The following is a 13829-nucleotide window of genomic DNA, read 5'->3' on the forward strand; positions in this document are numbered from 1 at the left end:
CATTCCCAGGTAGTGTCATTTATGTTCTCCTATGTAGTCTCATAATAGCGGAGCATGGTAGCTGAGTGGTAAAGCACTTGGCCTTGGAACTGAGGGATCTAGGGTTTGAATCTTGGTGAAGGCTGGGATTATAAATTTGGGGATATCTAGGATGACCCTGAGACCACCCAAGTCTGATGGATACCTGACAGTAGTTGGAAAGTAAGGGTGGCCATTGTGCTGGGCACATGACACCTCTTTCAACCATCAGCCATACAGACAGATGACCTTTACATTACCTGCCAAACAGATTGCAAGATTGATAAGAGTTATTTTACCTTTTTAAAATTTGTTACTTTTTCTTACAGGATTGGTCGACAGATGTTTATTAAAAAAAAAGTTTTAATCAAACCAAAACTTTATGTTGAATGGTTGAACGCATGATGACCATTGCACAGTTGATTACAAAGTTGTTTCATTTCATCCACCCATCTCCACAGTATTTAAGTTAATAGATTGAGAAGATGTTGACCTACCTTCAAGCCCCAAGTCTCCAATCCTGCAGTACTCCAAAGAAACATGCCTTAGAACAGTACTTTTTAACAAACCCTGTAAGAGAAAGACACAAAATTATTTTTTTTTTTATCTCACATCTTAAACAAGACTAAACTAAGAATCTTTAACTCTTTCAGTGCGAATTATTTTGATCAAAAAAATGAAGTTTTCCGGAACGAACACAAATTTTCAAGGGGGGTAGAGTTACTAAAACAACTATAACATTTATATTTTATTAAATAATCTAACATATTTTATTTTAAAGGAAAATGAATGGGCTACAAAAGTATAGTAAATTAAATAAATTATTCAAACAAATTTTTTTTTCATTAATTTTAAACTGAGTACAGAAAAAAAGAAAATATTTTTAAAATTCATTAAAAAATTGATATACTGAAAGATTTAACCTTTTTTTAATTAAACATTAAATCCATAAATATTAAGAAATCACAAAACTAAACACATTTAATCACTTCAAATTTCATAAAAGATGAACAAATGCACTAAGAAATTGTATTATTTACATTTTTCGGGTCCCGGGAAATAAACTAAAAAAGAGGAACCATTAACATAATGTTGTCTTTTTTTTTAAACATGTTGGTACTGAATTTAATTTACTATCAAAACAAAGAACAATAAGTCCCACAACCAGTAAATTAAAAAAAAATGAGAGAAATAAAAAGTTTAACATAAAAAAGATAGTGAAATAAAAATTTTATAAACCAAGTTACTTGCTGAGAGTAACGCCACACTGACCAGTGCTAGCAAAGTTACTCCCTAAGAGTAACGCCGCACTGAAAGAGTTAACTCTAATGTCAAAGCTGTACTACTGTATGGTTCTGAAACATGGAGAACAACTGAAGCGACAACAAAAAAAGTACAGACCTTCATCAACAGATGCCTGAGAAATATCCCAAAAATACACTGGTACGACAAAGTAGAAAACACCAAACTGTGGGAGATGAGTGGGCAGAAAAATATAGAGATGCAGATCTTAGAGAGGAAGTGGAGATGGATTGGTCACACCCTTAGAAAAGATACCTGCAACAGAGCTAGACAGGCCTTAGAGTGGAGCCCCCAGGGAACAAGACGTAGAGGAAGACCAAAAAGAACATGGCGACGCAGTATACTAGAGGAAGCCGAGAGGACTGAAAGAGCTGGAAAGCCATCAAAAAACTAGCAAGAGACCGTGGAGAATGGCGTGTTTTGTCTAGGCCCTATGTTCCATGAGGAACCCAAAGGAATGATCATGATAAGTTTGAAATAAGTCTAGTGTATCCGAAATAGCTATTACAGCCTATTATAGTTAAAGCACTGTTGTAACTTGGAAAGTAACATAAGCTTTATATGGAAAAATTGGATGACAATGACAAATTAAAATAAAACTTGAAAATATTTACAAACAAAGTTGGTAAATTCTTAAATCAATATTCTATTTCGAAATATATTTTGTAATGTGCAAAATATTTGTTTTAAATTTATAGAAAAAGACTGACAAAAAACAATACAGAATTTCTTTTTTTTTTTTCCACATTATTGATATTAAGCTAGAAATGATGCAATGTTCTGTGTATATTCTAGCACATTAGTTTTGTAATAGCCTTGTATAAAACGATCACATAATATTTATGGATGCAACAAAGGACCTCAAATGGACATTAAAAGGAGAGCAATTTTTTCACTACCTTGACAAAAACCTGGATGTCCCTCTCTCTGAGAGCCAGCCCTTGTAACTCTATGCAGGTCAGCGTAGGGGAGACAAACAAGCATTCTTTGAGTGCTTTCACAAGACGATGAGTTATCTCCTTCGACCTGATGGATGGAAGCTTCCTTTTCATAATTGGTGTCTTCTTGGCTAGCAAAAAGAATGGAGAACTAACTGATCATTTACGTTGAAGTGATGAAGCTATGTAAAAAAATATTTACAAAATAGAAGGAAGATGAAAACCAATAAATTAATATTAAAAACATTTTAACCCAAGAGCTCTTATTGCCGGTTAGGAAAAACCTTTCCCATGGCCTAATAAACAAGGGTAGCTAAATTTTTAAAAATCCTAAAAAATATTTTGAAAAAAAGAATCAAATTTAAGATCTAATATTACTGAATAACCAAACAACTTTAAAAATCGAACAATATGTCTAGTTTCAAAAAATATATCTTTAATATTAAAATACTTAAATACTTATTTCTCAAGTCTGAGCTTATACACATATACGACATGGCAACAAGCAATTGGTCTAAACTGCCCACATGTTGCGACGTTGCAGGTCAGTGTTTAGGCCTTCTAAAACGTTTGGTTTCGGTTGATCAACATAGGAAAATCATTATATTATTTTATACCACTACAAACGTTGGATAACATCCCTTGTGAAGATTTGTGCCTCCCAGAAAATTCCTGGTATTTTGGATAAATCTGGGTGAAAATGTTTATAGAATGAAGAAATGGACAGTCAAATATTGCTGGATTATGCGTTTCTAAAAACCATAAAAGTTGAACAATAAAACTTAAAAAAAAAAAATAACATATAAACAACAAGACTCCACATTCTGGCTGCCAATAATGGTTAAAAGTTTGGGAAAGTAACTTTCTTTACAGTGATATCTGTCACAGGGTCAGTATAATGAAATGTCTGAACAGGCTTTATTTTAACAGTGTCCTACCTTCATCCTCTGTTGGGTGCTGGTAGTAACTTCTGACAGCAATGAACTGAAGACTTTTATTAATTTTTATTGTATTTATAATTGGTTGCCAATCTGTCAATCTAAATATAAACAAAAAATAATAATTCATATGGTGAATACTTAAAATCAGATGTTCTTTTAAAGTGTAAATACTGCAATAAATGAGATTTTAAAAACATATCAAAATAAATGAGATTTTAAAAACATATCAAGACATTTTTATGGAAGGTTGTTTTTTTTTAATTTTTTATAGTAATAATAATAATAATAATAATAATAATAATAATAATAATATGTAGAAGCAAAAGGAAAAAAAAAGTGTAATTTAAATAAAATTGACTACCCCAATAATAAATTACATTATGGAAAAAAAATATAAAAAAAACATTTGGAATATTACCGAACTCTGTCACCATTTATATCTACGACTCCTTGGCCCAAATGAGCCTTGACAGACGGAAGGGGTACACTGTCCTGCAAGGCACAGAGATTGTCGTAATGATCAGCAAAGTTAAAGGCTCCACGTTGCCTAGCCTGGACACTCTCAATCATTGTTTTGGGTTAAAGGTTCTCCGAAACAGTCAAAATGTCAGCCTTGAATGTTAATTGCTCTGTTGAAGATTGTTTGAAAAATTATTAGTGTCTGATGTTATAAGCGTTGTGATATTGTAATCTAATACGTACATGACACAAATTTGCAATCTATGGGGCAGATGACATAAAGCTCATCTGTTTCTGTGGCCAGCACAACTGCCAATCGCCTCTGCTTTTCCCCAACTGATGTTAGGTACCCATTAGAGCTGACTCAGAGGTAGGCCAAAAGATCCTGAATCAAAAATCCCATTTTTCACCAGCATTGGAACCCTTCCATTCAGAAGCCACATAATTTACTACTCAGTCATAGCACCTTCAATCTCGTATATATACGAGATTTTTTTTTATTTCATTTCAAATACCTAAACAAAAGTTTTATCTAGAATCTGTTATATCCGGCAGTGAGACAATTAAGAAATAACCACACAACTAGATCTAATTTATTGCTTTAAATAAAATGGATGCTGGAATCTAGAGGGTATTTTTTAAATTTCAGGGCATTTTTTATTATTGTTATGTTACATGTTCTTTTATAGCTATATAAAAAAAAAATGTTTACAGCATATAACTATTTATAAATATGATTTATATAATTTAGAATGTCGTTCCTTTCTGGTATCTTGGACGATTCTGTGGGGGGAGGGGGGGGAGGGAGGATGGTGATTGCATGTACTGCCCTCACCACTCTAGCCCTCTCAGGGGAAGGGGGCGGTCCTATTTTTATGGAGAATCATAGTTTGTGAACAAAATTAGTTGAATATAATATCTGTATAATATAAACTACGTCTTGATATGTGAACCCATTGTATATTATGTCGTTCCACACTCTAATCTCAAATTTTATAATTAGTAAATATAAAAGGAAAAAGAGTTGTACCAGGTGGGAGGAGCAATACATGCAATTGCCTTTCCCCCATAGGACAAACCAATACTTTTTCTTTTTGTACTATAGTTAAGAAATTACAAAATAAAAACAAACCTGTGACTAATATAATTTATATATATAATATATAATACTATAAAAATTGAATTCTTATATCGAGTCGCCCCACCCCTATTCTTTAATGCCAAATGCAATTTTTAGCAGAAATTATTAAAGGATCGAGGATTAATCGTTTTCACTCTACCGCGCTCCCATTTCCAGACAGTGTTTTTTTTGTAATTTCACATGAATTTATCATAATTATTTAAAAAAAGACTTTGCATTGGAAAAGTTAGAATTCAAATGAAATTTTTCAGTAGAAGAGTCCCGATTGAGATGAGTTCTAAAACCAAATCAATGTTTTCCTGGTCGCCTTTTCCAACCTTTACTCAATCTGATATATTTTTCTAATTAAATAAATTTGGGACTAGGACTAGATCTATAACTCACAATTTATGCTTGAATTTCATTGAATATTATTTATCTAATAATTTTTTTTATAGATCTAGAAATAGTAGAATCTAGATCAGATCGTTGTAATTGTAGATCTCATCTAGATCTAGACTTTAACTTTAAAAAAAAAATGGGATTAAATCAATGTGTGTTGAATGTGCTCTAGAGATCTAATTTGTAATTACTAATTGATTCTTCAATGAGTATTCTTAAAGTTAAGGTAATTTTAAGTTAAAGATAAAAGATTAATAAACAATTAAACTTAATAGATCTACTAGATCTATCATTTTATAAAGACTTTAAGACACTAGACTAGTGACTAGAATCTAGAGAGGGTATACCCTAGAGAGTAGAGTCTAGACAGTTTTTTTTAACAAGTTGGGACACGATGAGATTCGGTTGTTTACGTCTGGTGATTCTTTATTGAAGCAGAGAAATTTTTTAGTTTGCTGATACAGAATATGACTATGAGTTCCACACTCTTTTATTATTCTTACCCTGGAAATGACAAAGGGAAAACAAAGTTTACAGCTAAGAAAAGACTTTTGTTTACATCCGTGCTCACAACTTATAAACTGGCGCCATGTTGGATACAAACCGGTTCCGGTTTCGATTTCTGTAAAAAAGTGTAGATTTGTAACTGCTTTAGTAGTATTTTTAATACACAGAACAAAATATAACATCTACACCAGTGATTCCCAAAGTGGTCTATATAGAGCCACAGGGGTCTACGAGAAGTTACAAGGGGTCTACAAAAGTGAAAAAAAGAATTGGGGGCCTATGACATGTAAATGTCCACGACAGTGGATCTCATTTGAGAAGGTTTCTATTTTGATTTCATATGAATGAAATTAACAATTATCATACAAATAAAAGTTATCTATTAATTTATGTCATAGAGGTTTTTATGTTATGAAACTGAAACCACCTATGCTGAAGAATCATTTTATACGATGTCACATTGATAAATGTATTAAGATTTGAAATAATTTTAAATAGTTTATGACACAGTTGAGAAAAGACCAACATTTAGGCCTAATGGAGAAATTCTTTGTTTTCAGTTAATGGTTTGAAAGTGTGTTAAAATATCTTTTACTTGTTTTGAAATATAGAAGAAAAAAAATCAATACGCGACTAAATGAATAATTTTGCATATTTTAATGTATGTCCTCATGGACGTAGCCAGGGTGGGGTTCACCCCCCCCCCCAAATGAAATCCCCCCCCCCCTTCGGGGGATCGGAATTTAGTGACTGATTTTTTGCTTTGATTTTGTTTATTTTAGGTGAGATTTTAATACTAAACCATCACTTGCCCCAGCACAACCAAAGGGGTTTTGAGTTTAAAACCCCCTACCAGGGGGTTTCGAGTTTAAAAACCCCTACCAGAGGGCTTCGAGTTTTAAAAACCCTACATGGGGGGGGGGAGGGGGTTCGAGTTCAAAAACCCCTACCAGGGGTTTTGAGTTTAAAAGCCCCTACCAGGGGTTTTGAGTTTTAAACCCCCTACCTGGGGTTTTTGCAGTTAACCCCCCCCCCCTCTTCTATAAAACAAAACAAAAAAAAAATTCAAACGAAAATCCCCTAATTCCAAGAGCACAGTTAAGGAAGATTTTGATTTTAAAACCCCCTCTAAAATTTACGATAAACCCCCTCTTCAATATAAAAAAAAAGCTAATTACGCACTCAAAATGTTATGAGCGTAGCTGAATGGGTTTTGACTCAGTTTTGAAGGTAAAAAATAACTCTTTAATAATAAAAACAAAGCAAATTATACACTCAAAATGTTAAGAATGTAGTACAAGGGGTTTTGAGTTTCAACTCCCCTCCAGTGGAGTTTGTAGCTAAAAAGTACCTCTTCAATATAAATAAAAGCAAATTACTCTAAAATCTATGAGCGTAGCCAAAGGGGTTTTGAGTTTACCCCCCCCCCCCCCCAGGGGGGTTTGAGGATAAAAAATACATCTTCAGTGTAAGAAAAAAAAAGCAAATTACGCACTCAAAATGCTATGAGCGTTGCCAAAAGGGGTTTTGAGTTTAAACCCCCATTCAGAGGGGTTTTAAGCTAAAAATACCTCTTCAATATAAAAAAAAGCTAATTACACATTAAAATTATTTGAGCGTAGCCAATCCAATCGGGGGTTTTGAGTTTAAACCCCTCTTCTACAGATGGCTTTTTTTAAAGTTTAAAACCCCTCCAGATGGTTTTGAGTTTAAGGTGGAAAACCCCCAACAGATGATTTTGAGGATAAAACTTCTCTTTTCGATATAAAATCTAAAGCAAACTACAGTCACTTAATTCTAAGAGCGTATTCAAGAGAGGTTACACATTTTTACCAGTGGCAGGGCTCCATTAATAAACTGCAGTGAATAGTCATCTGCCGAAATTGAAAATTACTAAATGTGGCTCAACAAAAATGGCTAAGACAGATTTTAGGAGTCAGTTATAGAGATCGGGTCTAAATCAAGGAAATCCTATGCCGAACTGGGAGTGGACCCCTTAGTAAGATTGTGAGAGAGCGACGCATGAGGTCTGCGGGACATGTTCTCCGACAAACTGTATTACTCATAAGAAAAGTTGCAATGATAGGCCCTATCCTAGTAAAACTTGACGCCACTCATTTATGGAGGTCCTCATGGTAGGTGGGAAGAGGCTTCAGACATTACCAGTGACAGATTTTTATGGAAACAGATTGACGTCAAATGCTCCGAATGGCGCGGGAGGGTCTAAGTCAGTAAGAATAGCACATTAGGTTTTTAAAATAAAACTTCTTAATGGCAGGAAAATGCACTGTAGATACCTCAGAATATGCGTTTTGTTGGCTTTCGATACCAGAAATAGTGCTTGGCGGCGGGGCTTCGCCTAGCGCTGGGGAAGCTCCTAGCGCTCCCCCTGACCCCCTTGCTAGTAATGGCGGGGAATCTACAATTATTCCACTAATTCATGGAAGAACTTATTCTAGGGCACAATAAACGTCTTCCGAAAGAATGAAGGGTCAGAATGTAATAAAGATTATGTACACACACACACACAAATACATCTAAATTTTTTTCCACGGGGTATTCCCCCCCCCCCCCAAAACCCACCCCCGAAAAAAAATCCTGGCTACGCCCATGTATGTCCTAGTCCATGAATTTTAAATATATATTTTTTTTTTTGGCCATAAATGTGCCTCTCGACGCCTTTGTAGGCTAAGACTAAGACTGCTTTATTCATCCTTACGGAAATTTGTTAAGATTACAAGGACTCTTTTCTCATATAAAGACAACACAACAGAAAAATACAAATAAATACAGCAGACACAACATAAAGAGTTCATTCAGCGACTATACTCTAGCTGTCTCGTGGGAAATTCGCCAGTCGCCAGGTGATATTATTGCAAGTATATATTCGGTCGCCCCCTACATTCGGCCGCCTGCGTGCAATGAACATATTCCAAACCTCCCCCCCCCCCCTCCCAAAAAAAAAAAAAAAGGACTCGTTTTAGGGAATTTTAATTACGTAATTTTTTTATTCTAGACATAGTGTTAAATTACTATAAATGAAAAATGAAACTTAAAAATTGTGTTATAATTATGACCAATTTTTTTTTCTTTTTCATTTCATTCTTAGAAAAACTCACGAACATCACTGTGGGAGCCTACATTGCTCCCCAGCTTCTTAGGAGCTCAAACGAAAATTTTGTTATGTAGGGGTCGCCACCTGGAAATGCTTAAGAAACACTGCCTTAACTGTCAGGGGAGGTATGGCGAGAATGAATGTTACTTTGATATTTTGATAGGATAGTTATATTCCTTTGTTATGTACTCCCAGGCCCAGGTTATAAATGTGAATAGTCTTGCACGTATTATGAACTGAATGGTCTAGTCTTCCTTGAATGTGCGAGAGAGTCTGTTAAGTTAGTGAGGTTTTGTCCCCTGTCCAGGAAGGTAGGTCGGTCGCTTCCTGGACTGGTGTTTTGTGTATTTCCTGAGAGTTTATTTAATTATGTGCTTATTGAATATTGTCAGGACTGAGTTCTGGTCAGCCTGGGTCTCCTGTTTACTGTAGAGGAGAAGGGGGGCAATTCAGGTTGTTGATTTCGAAACTGTTATTGTTTTGGGTTGTTTTTATTTGGTGAGATGTTTTGAAAAACACAATGTAACTCATGATAAGCAGTGTGTTTTGTTCCTAGTCCAGGACAGTTGGATTTTTTGGATATATATAGTCTAAGTGTAGACTCTAACTATTTTTCTGTATTATAGTGGAAATGATGTAATTAAACATGTTATATGTCCGTATAGTGGCATTCTGAATCTTATTTTATCGTTGTATGTGTCATTATGGACTTGGGTACATTTAGCATGAAAATGAGTCTTGACAAATATTAAAGTATTATTTGTTATTCATTGACATCTGTAGTTGGAAGTTTATTTTGTGATAAGTGTTCTTATTTGTGTAGCCCTTTTTTGAGCCAAGCAAGTATTAATTAATTGGAATTGAGTAATCCTTAACGAGCCAAGCAAGAATAGAACCCTTTTATTTCAAGTCATTGTAAAAGTGACTTGTACTGAGGATTATTTATTTGATGTCAATTCAAGAAAAATAGTCAGCGTTGATTTGCTTCATTTGTCGTAGTGGTTTGTTGGATACATGTGTGGGCACCTCCAAATACTCGTATATCAGATGATTGTGGACACAAGGCACATCTCTCCGAAGTAAAATCGTGATCATCATTAGCAAAGTTTACGAAACGTTGAAAATAGTTCAATGTCAATGGCTTTTGTGTTTCGAGCATAGACATAAATAAATATAGACTGGCCGATTAAAGAGTTTTATGAAACGAAAATTTGTGACTTGCAATTTTGTGTACTTTATTATACAGCATTTATGAGCAGTATAAAAGTTAAGTATTCATATCCATTTCAGCCATAACCTATATATATTGTAAATAAGGAGGCAGTGTAGTTTTGTTTAATCTCTAAGAATGGCGATCATGCAATTTTTCATAATATGGAAATCCGAATACAATAGATATACATATTTTCAAGTTACATGAAGTTACTTCCTTCGGCCAGTCTATATTTATTTATATCTATGGTTTCGAGTCACTATATTTTGAACTGAATGGTCCATATTGATTGTTTTTTCTTTCAGGAATAAATAAATGAATACGACATTACAGATACAAAAGAATAAATGATTATGGCCATATTGATTCTGGAAAGACACGAATATAGGGCAGGAAGAAAATTTTTAAAAAAATGCTCTTGAACAGAAAACAATAGATGGATGGCTGCCTGGTCGTGCGGTTTGCGCGCTGGACTGTCGTTTGGATTTATCGATGGTCGAGGGTTCAAACCCTGCCCGCTCCCATCCACCGTCGTCCTGAGGGAGGTTTGGACTAGGAAGTAAACTATCTTCAACTCTGAAGGAACATCCGAAACATGTCAAACATTTTACAAACAATAGATGCAACACAGTAAAGAATTAACTAATTTTTAAAACAGCCTTAGCAATCCTCAAAAGAACGAATTATTATCGGATATGTCTCGCTTTTAAAGGATCCACAAATAGTTTATCTGACACACACACAAAAGGGTATTTGTATCAATAGATACAGGCGATTTCAAAATTTGGGTGAAATAGAAAATAAAATCCTTGACATTGTAGATATAAGCACACAAATACTTTCACAAAAATTATATATTTTACACCAAATATGTCTCATACGAACAAGTCGCTATTATCAGCATAGTGCTTCTATTTCTTATATACCTAATGTTGAAATACATGAACATTTCATGGGTTTCGCCCATCACTGATACAACTGGAGAAGAACTTTATGACTTTGTAATAGAAAAAAAAAATACAAAAAAAAACTTAAAATTGGAAATTAAACATCTAAGAGGGCATGAGGGATACGACAACAACGGTGTCAATATGAAAGAGATAAAAAAAAAAAGGAATAATCTACAAAAATGGTACATGGTCCAGCTCAGGAAAAAAAAAACTTAGAAAAAAAAGGGAGATGGGGGAGGGGCGGCGTATTAAAATTTCGCACGCAGGCGGCCACAACCCTCGCGGCGGCCCTGATCCGAAACATGTAAAACATTCTACAAACTATTTTAGTGTAATGATAGATCTACGTCCATATGCTTGACAACCTATATGTTATTTTCTTGTCTGACCACTCAACATACACTGTTGAATAACGCGCTAGGAGAGAAAAAAACACAGAGTGGTCTTGTCATCATGGACAATACAGTACAGTACACTATTACACTATGCCTACATGTGTACGTTTATCTGACTAGGTTGTTGAAATCAGTCGTACACACAGCGTATGGAGGGAGGCTGTGTAACTATTTTAGTGTAAAGGTAGTTGTACGTACATTCTTGACTATTAGAAATTGTTGTTATTTTCTTGTCTGACCACTCAAAATAAACAAAAATATATATAAAAAACACTATTGCATTACGTAGGGAAAAAATCACTTTTTCTTTTTATCACCGACTACAGACTACAGTACACTAAGCCTACATGTGTACGTCTATCTGACCAGGTTGTTAAAATCAGTCGGACAGATGGTCTAATTACTTTTTGCGCAGGGAGAATGTGTGGATTATTATTTCGAGCTGGTTATCCTAATACTCTTATCTACATAAGCCTAATTTTAGATTTAGACCTAGATTTTAATAATAGGTCTAATAAAGACTATTATCCATTATATGCCTCGGCTTCATGGAAGGTTTAAGCTATAAAAAGGGTGTACTTGATGACCCTGCAGTTAATAAAATTTTTGTTTACCGCAAATGAATTGATTAAAATCACTAAATCACCTAACACGCTTAACAAACAGAAATTAAACAACACCACGTGACTTAAAACCAACATTCTGAACAACACCATTCATTAAAATGCATAGGAGCTTTTGGCCAAAAAAAAAAATGTTTAACAACATTTATAATGCTGCTACTTTCAAGTGTAGATATAGGCTCCATATCTTCTGCCACTATAATCCTACTTTACCAATCCCTCTTCAAATGCATACTGTGACTAAATAGTTGTTAACTGCAATATTTTTTTTATTTATAAATCAACGCTGTTGATCTGTTGATATGATGTACATGATCTGAAAACAGGGATGTGCGTTTCAATCGCTACAACATGTTGAAAAGGTTTAACACATTTTAACTTAACTCTTTTAGTTTGTAACGAAAAAAAAAAATTAAACTACGATTTCAACTTTTTTTTTAGTTAAACTTTGGCCTTAATTATTTTTTTTTAAGTTAAACAAAAAGTGTATAACTTTTTCCCATTACTAGTTATGTGATAATGCCTGGGCGTATTTCGATGCCCAGTCCACCCCTTCTATACTATGTCTCTAACTAGATCCAGTATTGAAGTCTAGCCTACTGCCTTTTATTTTACGAAAAATCGTTAGAGCCGTTTTCTGATCCGTGTCTAGGTGTCACCCACCCCTTGCTCACCTAGGCGTTTCCACGTAGTTACGAGTTGAATAGAGGCATTGCAAAAGTTCTTTCAAAATCCCAACATTGGTGTTGTCTGCGTGTGTTATTGAGAAAAAGACAGGTATCGATTTTGATCATGTAAGCCAGCCTTTGTTTCACTGATGAAAATAAAAATTGTAAAAGTTAGCGTCTTTTTATTGATATGCACAACTAACACATTTTATTTTCAACAAAACGTGTGTTAATTCAAATTGCCTGTTATTCAAGTAATGCTAATGACATAGTAATCTGTTTCAAAGCTTTACCATGCGTTACACCACGATAAAGTCATGGAAAGATAGCTCTTTTATTTCTGCAAGTTGGACTAGAGTTACCCCGCCTCGACAGAGAGCATGGCTCCGAAAAAAAAAGGGGGGGGGGGGTGAGAACAAGTCATCTTTCTCTTTATACATTCTATATTTGACTGCATTTATGTGTGTATTTCTTACACACGTCAATATCTGGTGTCATTAAAATAGCTGCACGTGTTTTTCTGTAGCTTTGTTTTGATTTTGCTCCTTCGTATTGCCCCTTCATATTGCCCTTCATATTGCCCCTTCATATTGCCCCTTCGTATTGCCCTTTCGTATTGCCCCTTCATATTGCCCCTTCTATTGCCCCTTCATATCGCCCTTTCATATTGCCCCTTCATATTGCCCCTTTGTATTGCCCCTTCATATTGCCCTTTCGTATTGCTCCTTCATATTGCCCCTTTGTATTGCCCCTTCATATTGCCCCTTCCTATTGCCCCTTCATATTGCCCCTTCGTATCGCCCTTCATATTGCCCCTTCATATTGCCCCTTTGTATTGCCCCTTCATATTGCCCTTTTGTATTGCCCCTTCATATTGCCCCTTCGTATTGCCCCTTTGTATTGCCCTTTTGTATTACCCATTTGTATTGCCCCTTCGTATTGCCTTTTCATATTGCCCTTTTGTATTGCCCCTTCGTATTGCCCCTTCATATTGCCCCTTCGTTTCCTAACCTTGGCCACCGCTTCACATATATTTCGTGGGGCCAACAGATCTTTCAGTGTTGTCGAAATTCCTGCATCAGATAACTGTATATTTCTATCAGTCGCATATTGCTGGAAAAAAAGTAACTATAGGTAACAAGTGAAATAATGTTTACTGCACTGAAGTGGTGGTATAA

At 34.9% G+C, this 13829-nt stretch overlaps 1 protein-coding gene across 2 annotated transcripts in view; it reads right to left on the minus strand.

Annotated features, from left to right (window-relative positions):
- LOC106052236 (centrosomal protein of 78 kDa-like) overlaps nucleotides 1–5797 on the minus strand; it is a 150231-nt gene extending 144434 nt beyond the window's left edge. For both annotated transcript variants that reach the window (XM_056016710.1, XM_056016709.1), the window contains exons 1-5: nucleotides 5684–5797; nucleotides 3618–3828; nucleotides 3197–3297; nucleotides 2220–2389; nucleotides 516–588 (exon numbers count right to left, since the gene is read on the minus strand). In XM_056016710.1, coding sequence (XP_055872685.1) covers nucleotides 516–588; nucleotides 2220–2389; nucleotides 3197–3297; nucleotides 3618–3769 — 496 coding nt within the window. In that variant the 5' untranslated portion in view covers nucleotides 3770–3828; nucleotides 5684–5797. The remainder of the gene's footprint in view (nucleotides 1–515; nucleotides 589–2219; nucleotides 2390–3196; nucleotides 3298–3617; nucleotides 3829–5683) is intronic.
- Nucleotides 5798–13829: the final 8032 nt, after the last annotated feature.

Source organism: Biomphalaria glabrata, chromosome 18 (genome assembly GCF_947242115.1).
Source record: "Biomphalaria glabrata chromosome 18, xgBioGlab47.1, whole genome shotgun sequence".
NCBI classification, from domain to species: Eukaryota; Metazoa; Mollusca; class Gastropoda; family Planorbidae; genus Biomphalaria; species Biomphalaria glabrata.